This window comes from Pantherophis guttatus, chromosome 2 (assembly GCF_059756535.1).
Source record: "Pantherophis guttatus breed Tessera chromosome 2, ASM5975653v1, whole genome shotgun sequence".
Classification (NCBI taxonomy): domain Eukaryota; kingdom Metazoa; phylum Chordata; class Lepidosauria; order Squamata; family Colubridae; genus Pantherophis; species Pantherophis guttatus.
Window position 1 is genome coordinate 37,546,133 of NC_142064.1, and position 12,773 is coordinate 37,558,905.

Sequence of the window (12,773 nt, forward strand, 5' to 3'; positions counted from 1 at the left end):
AAAAGGGGGTGAAAATTTGGGTGCATCTTATATACCAAATGTAGCCCTGCCCATCCACTGGCCCCCACCCTTTGGCCTCTGCCTCCCAGCAATTTACCTCCTTACACCAAGCAGCACGAAGAAACAGCCCATTTCAGCTTCAGCACAGCCTAATTAGCACAAGTTGATTATCCGTTGGATTGGCCTCCCGACTCTCAGCTGTCTCAGGCTGCAGGGATTGCCATTGCCTGTTGCAGTGCGGGCCTCTGCTGCTTGCTGCAAGGAGGTAAATTGCTGGGAGCAGATTTTTTTTTCCTTGTGCTAATCAAGCTATGCTGAAAAAGAAAATGAAAGTAAAGTAGGCTGTTTGCTGTTTGCTGCAAGGAGGCAAAATTGCTGGGAGTCAGAGGCAGAGATTTCTTTTTCTTGTTTTCCTCACTAAAAAAGGTAGGTGCGTTTTATAGTCTGAAGCGTCTTATACTCCGAAAAATACTGTATGTTGAATGAGGTTTACTTTAGGTTTGTATTCATGGATTGTACCTTCTGTTATATAATTTCATATACTTTTAGACTGAAGAATGGTGAAATAGATTTCTGAAAAAAAAATGCAATTTATGTCTCTAGGCCGGAGGTGTCCTTTCATTAATAGAATGCACACTATTTGAGGAAACTGAGATGAATGATGATGAATGTAAGTTCTATCAAATTGTTTTATGGAATTGTAAAATTTTCTTTAAAAAATAGCATTTTATTTGCTTAATGAAATATAGTATAGACACAGAGAGTTACTAATAAAAATTCTAATTCAAGAAATAAAAGATGTACGTATATATGTGTTGATTTATTTATCATTATACCAGAGAAGAAACTGAGAGACTCTGAATTCTAGTCATGCCTTAAGCATAAAGCCAGCCAGGTGACTTTAGCCAGTCGCTGTTTCTCAGTCATAGACAGACGGGAAATGGCAAGCCATCTCCAAAATCATGCCAAGAAATCTGTCTCTACTTGTCTAGCTCTATACATATGAGGAGTTGGAGAGGCTTGGGGGTTTTCAATTGTGGCTTTTTATTGTTATATGCCACTCAGGGTCACCATGTGTGTTTTGGATGGCCATATACATTTGTTTAATAAATAAATAAATAAATTTTGGACTGTTTACTGTTTGTTGGGCTGTTTGTTCTGATTAAAAGCAGAACAACCCATAACAAAGCACACAAAGCAATAGAATTTAGGATAACAAATGCTAAACAGCAACTTATTCCAACTAAGTCATTTCAGGATGGAATCATCCAATATACTAGTCTAACCTCTCCCCCCCAAGGCAAAAATCAGACTTTGAATACATTATGTAAAGTCAACAGGGTTGGGGATCTTGTGGTTAGAAAATAGCAATAGCAATAGCACTTGGGCTTATATACTGGCCCATAGTGCTTTACAGCACCCTCTGGAAGCTTTATAATGTAAACAAATTGCATCCAACAATCTGGGTTCTCATTTTATTGATCTTGGAAGGATGGAGGCCTGTCAGGATTGAATTCCAGGCTGTGTGCAGAGTTAGCCTGCAATACTGCATTGAAACCACTGTGCCACCAGGGCAGGCAGTAATACTGTGACAGAGAAGGCACATTTTCTAGGACCTGCTATATGACTTTACTTCATGGAAGGAATCTCAAACACCTTGCCAAATCTTACATTTTAAAAATAATTACTTAGAAAGGAATATTCTGTACTTTTATCTTAATTTTAAAAAGGTTTAGAAATAATAATGCTGGCATAAAAATTATTACTCAGTTTGTACCTCTGTTTTGTTTTTTCTACTATTAACACAGAGTAGGCTCTGAATTAGGTGTCTTGCCAATTAAAAGTCAATGCTATATTGTCATAACAGAATCATATATATATACACACACACACACACACACACACACACCTCAAGTGAATAGGTTTTAACTGGAACACATAATATAATTTCTCATTTGCTTAATTATAAATTCTGTGAGTCAAAAATATTTTACATTTGCACGAGTCTGTAATGTTTAAAAATATCACTGGTCAAAGATACTAAATTTGTACTTTAAATTTTGACCGTAACTACGCATCACAATGGAAAGTAGTTGTCTCTGCACTGTGATGTAATCTAGATTCTACATTTCAACCTGTAACTGCCCAATTCTGTTTCTCTTTCAATCATGAAGCAAAAGGTTCTGGGCAAGTATTTGGGCACCTTGACTTCAAGATTGTGGTAGATCCTGCAGGTGCACCTCCATTTACGGTGGTCCTTTTAGCTCCTTCGCGGCAGGAAAAGGCAGCATGGACCAGTGACATTAGTCAGGTAAGCAATTTGAGGGGGAGGAATACTACGTAATTCATTCAGCACATTAATGTTGTCTTGGAGCTCATTATAAAATGTATGAATTATTAACAGAATATTGCTTTGAATACAGTGTTGGTGAATGAGTGGCATGCTGACATAGCAGGTAAAAGTAGATGTTTCCCCTGTCCAGTCATGTGTAACTCTAGGGGGTGGTGCTTATCTCCGTTTCCTAGCCAAAGGAGCCACCATTGTCCAAAGACACTTCCGTGGTCATGTGGCCGGCATGACTATACACCGAAGCAAACAGAACACTGTTAACTTTTCACCAAAGTGATACCTATTTATCAATTGCATTTGCATGCTTTCGAACTGCTAGGTTGGCAGCAGCTGGGAGCTCATCCCGTGGTACTTGGGTCTCGAACTGCCAACCTTCAGTCAACAAGCTGCATGTCTTACCCACTAGGCCACTGCACCCCCACTAGGTCTCCACACTCCCACTGACATAGCAGCTGGTGTCTTGTGCTTAGAGTGGTAAAGCCTTCATTTAAATAGTTATTCAGCTGTGAAGCCAAGTGACTTTGGGCCTGCTACTGTTTCCCAGCCTAAGAATTTTAAGATTTTTTTTTTTAAAGGAGCAGGTGATAAAATAAAATTTTCTTAAGTTTCAGTAGTTGGTTTCTAAATGCCATGAAAAAAATAAGTTCCAATTTTCCTATGGACTATTTTCACACAAAGATCTTTTTCATTTTATTTAATAGCTTAGCCCAGCCTTTTACAACGTAAAGCTCCATTTAGATACATTAGAACTGTGAACCGCTGTGCTGACTGACAATTCAGTTGGAAGGGTACCAGGTTGGAAAAAGCTGTCTTTAGTCTTTATGCACATTGCATGCAGATGTCATTACTTTCCTTTTCCAGAATTCTTTAAAAATCTATTGTATCTGCACATTTTCACCTGCATGGAACTGTTCCTGCACACAGAAAAAGTTTTCAAGGAAAATTGAATTTAAGATTAAAGAGAATTGAAAGTGGCCAAATCTGGATATTCTGGAATGGCTTTTATTTCTGATCTCATGTTACAACTGTACCAGGTTTATGTTTTTGATTGCTTGGATCCATTGTGTTAATTGTAAAATAGTTAAAAATAAATAAGTTTTGGCAATGAAAATAAGAGAATGGGACAGTAGTTTGGAAGAGTCACTATGCAAGGTTATACTGCACTAGATGCCATATATGTTTATATATGTTTTAAATAGTATAGAAGATTTTGTACAGAAGTGCCAAGAACTGGAGTACAGAAATAGTTCATAATGTAATACAGATTATACTCACATATCTGCCAATATATATTTCATGGTGCTGCTACAAAAACAATATTTTTTATAGTTACAGTTGCAAAATTTACACTAATTGCTGCAGATCAGCTCAGTTAATCCGAGTTTATCTGATAGTAAAGGAAAAACCAACAAAGTAGCATTCATTTTTTTTTCTCTGTGCACTGGTAATATGATTACAATTGCAGCTAATTGGTATATTATGCATTTAAACATTTAATTGCAGATTTAATTTTGCCTGTCATTATTTAATGGGACTTAAATTAAAGGGCAAAGCTTTTTGAGGCCACATGGTTACTGTATATGTCCTTGTTTACTTTCTGCATGCTAAATTTGCAGAAACAAAATAAAGTTGACTGTTTCCTCCCAACTATTTTATTGTATTAGAAACAATAGCAGAAAAATATTATTTATTTATTTTATAGAGTTAAAAAATGCCTGACTCCATTTGACTGTTTTTTGTATTAAGAAAGTTAAAACAATAAAATATGCATATCCAGAAAAGCATCACAGAACCCCCTGAGAGCTCTCAGTTACTCATGGCTAGGTCTTCTCATCCTCTCAATGGAACATTCTTTCATCACTCCCTTCTTTAGGGTACCCCTTCATGTTCCACTCCCCAAAAGCAATCCAAAGTTCCAGGTCACTCTCACATCCTGTCCATACAGAGCGTCCAAAGCTGGTTCCAGAGAAGCAGAAACTCAATTCTGTTGGGGACTCAGTTAAAGCTGAGCCTTGTCCAGCCACCACAAAGTTAAATTCAGACGGGTATCACCAGACACCAACTTCTGTGTGTTGATCTAACTGACAAAGGACACAATGCCATGCTGCATGCTTCTTCCCCAGCAACATTTCTGTGCAATCCAATGTCCCATCAATCTAAGCTTCCCAGAAGATTCCCTCCCACTCTTTCATTGACTCTCCAGCCCAACCTGGGCCTCTGCTGGCACCTGTTATCTTTTGCTGTACTACTATTAGATTTTGGATTTGATGCCTTAATGAATCATCTTTCAAATGGTTCTGTATAAACTCCAATTGATTCATAGCATTGTATTAAGCCAATCTATACAACTGCTTCCACAAGCATAGTATGTTTGAATAGATCAGAAAGAGTATTTTTGCAAGACTCTATTTAAAAAGAGACTGGCAAACTTTCATATTTTAAACACATTTCAAATGTATTAATACATTTATTAGGAAATATTCAATATTCCTGTAAAACCACCGTTGGAAAAGATTACAAATATTTAAAGTTAAAAAATAGCAAAATGAACATTTGTAACCAAAATATTATTGGTCAATTATGTATGTATGAAAGACAGTACCAGATGAGTTGTTGAGGCCAGGCCTATTTCCCAGGCCTAAGACTTGACACACCCTGGATGATTATTAAGATGGAGGAAGGTGGGCCAGGCTCAAGTGTAGTGGCCTCATTTTTGGCTACAATTTGAATTTGATCGTAATCCACCCTAGAAATAAAGACCTGAAAGATTAATATTGAAATAAAACTGTATTAGCTTGGTTCAGTACCTCACACGGCTTTCTCACACTCTCGAGCAGTTCCACCAGTTGCCTTCATATTTTTATCTGCAAATTATATTGTCTCAGAGCAGTTAATGGAAATAGTGGTGGATAGAATCCAGAAACTGTGAAAGACAGAAGAGTGAACTGATTAATTCCCAAATCTATTATGAGCCTGCCCAGTTGACAACAGCTCCTGGAAAGATCCTTAGCAGCAGACTGTCACTTTTTGAAACTTAATCTTATGACTATGGAAGATTGTTATTTCAGAGGCTTCAAGGCATCAATTGTTTCCAGTAATCGGGAACTGCTGTTTTCAGTGCCTTGGGATTGAATGACCTGATGCAAAAGGAATTTAAAACCTGTGGTTTTGCAATGTTTCCAGGAGCAATACATTTTGAGATGGGAAGTACATTCAGAACAACCAAATATTATTCATTCATTTGCTTATTGACTGGAATGATATTCTAGGCTTTATCCAGTTTGGCCAAGAGATAGAGCTCACCTCAAAGCCACCCAATGAACTTCTGGGGTTGAAGATAGACATGAATGTAGGTCTTCCTTAACTGCTCCAACATTTTAATTTCTGCAGCACACTGATTCATTTGCAACTTCAGGGACTTTAAATAGTAAAGTTTAGTTTTGATTCTGAAAATGTTAAAAATATGGCAGTTCATCCCTTCTATCTTTCCTACTAACTAAATTGTTCCAGATAAAATTTTATTTTCTGTAATTGTAGGATCTGAGATATATAGTATTGAGCAAAAATGAATCTATAATTTGTTTTTTTTAATCAACCTGTCTAGTGTGTTGACAACATACGGTGCAATGGTTTAATGACAATAGTGTTTGAAGAAAATTCCAAAGTCACTGTGCCACATATAATCAAGTAAGTGTAATTGTGTTCTCATGTTACATATGGTTGTCTAGTTTTGTTTAAATTCAGATACAGATTAAATAAAAATTAGAAGTTTTATTTAATTGTATTAATTCTGCATTTCATGAGAATATGTTACATTATATTGTCAATCATTCTTTCATCTATCTAGCTATCATCATCATCATCATCATCATCATCATCATCATCATCATCATCTATCTTTTTAAATGAATTTCCTGGGACCAAGATTTACAATTTACTGCTAAAATTTCATGTAGATCTCATAAATAACCCTGAAAAATAGATATGACCAGTAATAAAATATTCATGTATTAGCTCTCCTTCCAGGATGTTATATGTCAATTATATTACCTTTGTTTTTATTTGGCCAGTCAGATATATTTGCAGAAAGCAGTGGGTTACAAACCAGTAGTTTTTTGGGAAGCAAAAATGATGTTAAAGGTTAGGATTTTTTTCTTTTCATCATATATTTTTTTCAAAATTAAAGGACTTCAAATAATAGCAATAGCACTTAGACTTATGTACTGCTTCACAGTGCTTTACAGCTCTCTCTAAGCAGTTTACAGAGTTAGCATATTGCCCCTAACAATCTGGGTCCTCATTTTACTGACCTCGGAAAGATAGAAGGCTGATTCAACCTTGAGCCAGTGAGATTCAAACTGCCCAATTGCAAGCAGCTGGCAATTAGCAGAAGTAGCCTGCAATACTGCATTCTAACCACTGTGCCACCATGACTCAAATAAAGAACTTAAAGTCAAGAAGGCTGGAAGGCTTCAGGTAAAACAAGAGATGCCCTAAGCATATTGGTGCTCATGTCTCCATATTGCAAATTTGGCCCATCGAGAACCCATGAGACTATTCCATTGGCCATAAATATGATTTTGATTTTATAAGTAGTGTCTACTTAATATTATAAGCAGAACTTGTTTCTTCATATCAGAGACAATCTGCCAAAAAAAAAAAAAAAAGATATCTGACTTTCAAAGCAACTTTTGTAATGTTTTTCAAATAATGTTATGTAGGTCTGATGCCCGTCTCCATAAAGATGACATTGACATCTGTTTCAGCAAAACTCTGAACTCCTGCAAAGTACCGCAGATTCGTTATGCAAGTGTTGAACGCCTTTTGGAAAGATTAACAGACTTGAGATTTCTCAGTATTGATTTTCTTAATACTTTCCTACATACTTACCGCATATTTACCAATGCAACAGTTGTACTGGAAAAGCTATATGATACTTACAAACGGCCTTTCACCTCCATCCCTGTCAGGTGAGTTGTTTTCTATTTTTTACTATTATTTTTATGAAAATATTGGTAATAATAGTCTTCTTGCAAACTGCATTATGTATTAATGGTTTGATAGAACAAAAATCACTTTTGTCCTGCAAGATGCACTTGTTAAGTGAATCTGGTTTCCCTCAATGACTTTGCTTGTTAGAAGCCAGCTGGGAAAGTTACAAATTGTGATCACATGACCCTGGGACACTGCAACTGTCACAAATACATACCAGCTATTAATTGTTTGAATTTTGATCACACGACCATGCAAGAGTTGTAAGTGTGAAAACTTGGCATGTCACTTTTTTCAGTGCCATTGTAACTTCAAACAGTCACTACATGAATGATTGACTAACTGTAGTTTTGGAAATTTTCTACGTGGTATTCAGAACTACTACCATACAATTTTTTTAAAAACAAAAACAAAAACCAGGTACTTGATAGTTTGGACATTCTATTCTCCAGATAGGCAATCTTGGACTAAGTTCTTGGCAAAGACAGGCCCTGCCTATAAATGTGTTACTCTAATCTCTCTGACCTGTGTTGTTGCTGATAAGAATACTTGACAAGCACCAACTAGATCCTAACCAGCAAGGTTAGGCTAGCACATGGTGATTTCTTATCTAATGAAATCACAGATTATAGGAATTAATTTTGTATCTTGGGTTTTTCATTTTCCAGGATGTTTCCAATTGTATGTTGGTTATAGTATTTTCTTTATAAAGTACTTTTTAAAGGCAGTTCTGGCATGGTAAAATTACTTCTGAGTTTTTTATTTGTTCTCTAGGTCTTTGGAGCTGTTTTTTGCTACTAATCAAAACAATAGAGAACATATGGCTGATGCAAAGTCACCACACCTCTGCCGCAAGTTTTCTTCCCCTCCACCTTTATCTCTCTCTAGGACATCTTCACCCGTTAGAACAAGAAAATTATCATTAAATTCTCCATTAAATTCAAGAATAGGAGCATTAGATCTATCTGCTTCTTCTGTTAGCAGTCCTACCTCAACATACAGCCCTGGAATATCATCACCCCCCATGTCAACGAAAGTGCCACTGGATCTCAGCAAAAGCCCTTCATCTCCAGAGCAAAGCCCTGTTTTTTCAGAAGACAATTCAGAAAATCCACGCAATGAGCTTTGCAATAAGCTACGAAGAAGTATTCGAAGAGGTATTTGTCTGTCTATCTATCATATCTACTGTATCTATCATTTATCTATTTCATTATATATGTAATAACTTTATAATGTAGTCTTCTTCAATGTGATCTCCTCCAAGTGTGGGGGCTAGAAATCTTACAATATCCAGACATCCAGGCAGCAGCTAATGGTTATGCTCTCTGCAAGTTTGGGAGTCTCTAGAAATTAAGTTAGGGAAAGTGCTGGATATTGCAGCTATTGAGTGCTCACTGTGATTAATGTGGTTAACTGGATTGCTGTAGAATAGTGGAAGTGGTTTTGCTGATGTTTTGTGTGAATACTGCCCATCAGATTTCTGATACCAATATTTCACTTAAATGTATATGTGAAAAGAAGTAAAAAGCAATACTGGAAAAATAAGCTTTTCTACTTCCAATGCAAGGATCTACAGTTAGGCTAGAAAAAGTTGTTATGATGCAGAGCCAGATACTGTCAGTCATGTGTGTTAATGTTTACTTAATAGGTATGTATGCTATATGGATTTTTATCCCACATTTGTTATTTTTATAAATAACTCAAGAGCATGACAATGACTAATATTTCCCCCTCCTATTTTCCTCACAATAACAACCCTATAAATTGGGTTGGGCTGAATGAGAGCGATTGGCCTGAAGTCACACAGCTGGCTTTCATGCCAAAGGTGGGACTAGAATTTACAGTTTCCACCTTGAGGTTTTAACCCTATTGTTCCGCCAGGCTGGGTTAGCAACATAATTTTATATTGGATGTTTTAAACTTTTGGGGTTTTAAATTAAGCCAAATTTATTTAATACTTTTAAATTATTTTAAATTGATGTCTATTCTGTTTTTAAATAGGCTGTACACCGCCCTGAGTCCTTCGGGAGAAGGGCGGTATAGAAATAAAATAATAATAATAATAATAATAATAATAATAATAATAATAATAATAATAATAATAATAATAATAATAATAATAATTATTATTATTATTATTATTATTAACCATTAGGCCAAATTGTGTCTCTGCCATTGCTAGAAACGGGAAAAAAGATTGTATGGGGATTTATTTATTTATTTATTTATTGGTTCGATTTATATGCCGCCCTTATCCGGAGACTCAGGTCAGCTTACAATGCGTTAAGCAATAGCCTTCATACTTTTGCATATACCTGCTTAGTAGGGCTTTCCCCCCCCCCCCAAGTGGTGTTCTTTTTTATACAAAGTCAGCTTATTGCCCCCACAATCCGGGTCCTCATTTTACCTACCTCGAAAGGATGGAAGGCTAAGTCAAACTTGAGCCTGGTGAGATTTGAACTTGCAGTAATTGCAGGCAGTTGGTGTTACTTAACAGTGCTTTAGTCTGCTGTGCCACCAAGGCTCATCACTCTTTATGCATTGTAATTGCAGTAAAATAGTCCATTACTATGAATTTAATAACATTTTAGAGGCATCTCTTCCACTTTACATTCATTCTCTTGGGAATCTCTTCATATTTTTTTCTTCTTTTTATTATTCTCTTTTAGTTTATTTCTTTCTTTCCTTTTTTATTTTATGTTCATTTCCCCCCAGATGTCTTCTTGACACTATCAGATACATATTTATCAGATAAAACATGTATAACCACTCATCAGTCTTGTATGTATTACCGATTCTCTTGTTCTTTCAATATAAACAAATCAATCATGCTTTTAGTTTTGTATTAATTCTTTTAAAATAGATAAATATGAATACATAATGTATTTGAAATAATTTTTTTCCTAAGCAGATCTCCAATCACCATATTGATTCCTTCTTGGGTCTCCAAACAGCCATGTGACTTTTTCTCTATTTTTTGTCCCATTTCCCACTTATTTATTCATATCACCTAATATAATTTTTTTCTATTTTTTTCTTGGATCATTCATTGAGAATATTGCACAGTTTTCCCCCAACTTTTCAATGGTTCTTCTATTATGAATGTGTATGAGTGTGACAGAGCAGCAGGGCCTTGCCTGCCAAAGGGAACTTACTGGGCCTAGTTGAGAAGGAGGCAGTGGGAAGGAGGCAGCTTTTGCATAAGGCAGGAGAAGTATGAAGTTCTTACCTAATCATGGTGTGGTTCTCACCTAATGACCACAACTAGGATTACTGGAATTACCATTGCTAAAAAGTGTAGTCATGTGATGTTTCAACTAACAATTGATTTGCTTAGCAATGGAAATTATGATCCAATTAGGGTTGTTATATGACCACAACCTATACATTATGTGCCTGAGATAATTTTTTCTTACAGATTCTAGGTAGTAAAATCCAGGCTACAGCCTGTATTTTTCAAATGTGCCACATTAAATGTAGAATAACTGTACTAGCCTATCTTGTGAAATATATACTGTAGTTCAGAACTTAGATGAAAACATTTTCCAGTTTTTTGAACTCTAAAACTCCCATTTATCAAGTTACAATTAGAAAATAGGCTTCGCTTTTACTTCATTTCTGTTACAGATGAAAATACCTAACCTGATATCTGTAAATATGTGTGCTTGTTTATATGTCATTGTGTGATGTCATTGTGTCACTTACCATTGGTTAGTACTTACCATTAGCCCCGCCTTCTCTGTATATAAGTTCTTGCTCCTCCCAGATTAGTGCCTGTCTAATTGTGTTTCTGAGGAAGAAAAGAAATAAATATTACTATTACAAGAAAGCCTACAGTCTCTTATATATGGGCCTAACCAGGATAACCAAACTAGCAACAAATTGGTAGCAAGAGGATGGTTTGGTAGGCCCAACCGAACATAAAGATGCAAGACTCACATAACGACAAAAGAAGACCTGCCACCAGATACATAACGAAAAGAATGGCAGCTCAACTAACTCCTGACAAATATACACCACTTGAAAATATTAAGAAACAAACGCAATTACAAGAAAATGAACTGCTAACACCAAACAAAGAAGATGAGGTAAAAAGAAAAATACTAGAATTAATAGAAACAACTACAGCTGAATCAAATCTGCTTGTGAAAATCCGCAGCATAATAAACGACCACGGAACAGCAGCAGATAACGAAAATAACAAACAAGAAAACTGCAAGGTAAGAAATTCAACCCCTGACTTCAAAAATGACACCAAAGATGGCGACAGCTTCCCGCCTTTTTCATGGCAGCCATCTTACCCACCTAATACCTCTAAAATGCCTGACCAATTACTAAAAGAATTCCAAACCTCAAACTACGAAATAAAAAACAAAACCTACCAAGAAGATGATTACCCGAGTCCAAAAACAAATAAAAAACAATTATTTAAACAAAACAAAGCTCAACCTACTGAAGTAGAAATAGACAATGCTATACAGGTGCTAACTGCAGCACTCGGGACTAAACTAACAATACCAAACAAACAACCAGAAAATGAAATAGAAAATTCTAAACTACCATCTACCAAAGGCCAAAAAGAAATAGACTGTCTAAAGAAAGGCCTAGCCACCCGAAGAAAGACAAGCTGGCAATCATACTTACCTACTGAAGAGCAGCTCCCTGAACAACCCGGCTCCATTGGCAATGGCGGCCCGCCTCAAGCTCCACTTACTGACGACCTCAGAGAAGACTCCCCGATGAGCAGAGCAGCACCCCAGGCATTCTTCAGTCACCAGAGGCCCTCCGGAAACAAAGCAGAGCAACAGAAGGCCGTCTGGGACTTCACCCCAGGAGCTGCAGACACAGGAACCTCCCTCATCGACTGCTGGAGAAAAATGAGGACTGAGCATGCCCAGAACGAGCCTGCAAAGAAAGAAGAAGGAAACATAAATACAAGTCAGCGCAACATAGAGATAAGTAAATACAGACATACATCTACCATACCCAGGCCTTATTGTGAGTATGCTAAGGTCTTAAATCATGGACAGCTACTAAACATGAATAACACCTCACTACACTCAGGGACAATACCTCCAGACTTTATAAAATTGAAATTAGATGGAAGCAACTTAATGGAATGGGATCAGTGTTTACAGATTGTATATATGAAAGAAAATGTTTTATTTTTTATTGATAACCCACCAAATAAGCCTTGGACCTATGAAATAGACTGCCTCCACCACAAAGCATACTATATGTTAATTGTTTCTATTTCCCCAAGTATACTCCCCAGTATAGAGCATAATTTAACTGTATTTGAAGTATATCAAAAATTATTCAGACTGTTCTATAGCAAAAATGTAGCCACTACCACAAAAATCTCTAGGGAATTCTATTCTGCCAAACTAAAACATGATACATCCATGAGTGAGCATATCTTGAATTTAAA

At 36.4% G+C, this 12,773-nt stretch overlaps 1 protein-coding gene across 3 annotated transcripts in view; it reads left to right on the forward strand.

Annotated features, from left to right (window-relative positions):
* Positions 1-12,773, forward strand: part of RASGRF2 (Ras protein specific guanine nucleotide releasing factor 2) — a 119,761-nt gene that overhangs the window by 55,769 nt on the left and 51,219 nt on the right. For all 3 annotated transcript variants that reach the window (XM_034441205.3, XM_034441207.3, XM_034441206.3), the window contains exons 11-15: positions 604-670; positions 2,175-2,311; positions 5,955-6,037; positions 7,072-7,320; positions 8,117-8,499. In XM_034441205.3, the coding sequence (XP_034297096.1) occupies positions 604-670; positions 2,175-2,311; positions 5,955-6,037; positions 7,072-7,320; positions 8,117-8,499 (919 nt within the window). The remainder of the gene's footprint in view (positions 1-603; positions 671-2,174; positions 2,312-5,954; positions 6,038-7,071; positions 7,321-8,116; positions 8,500-12,773) is intronic.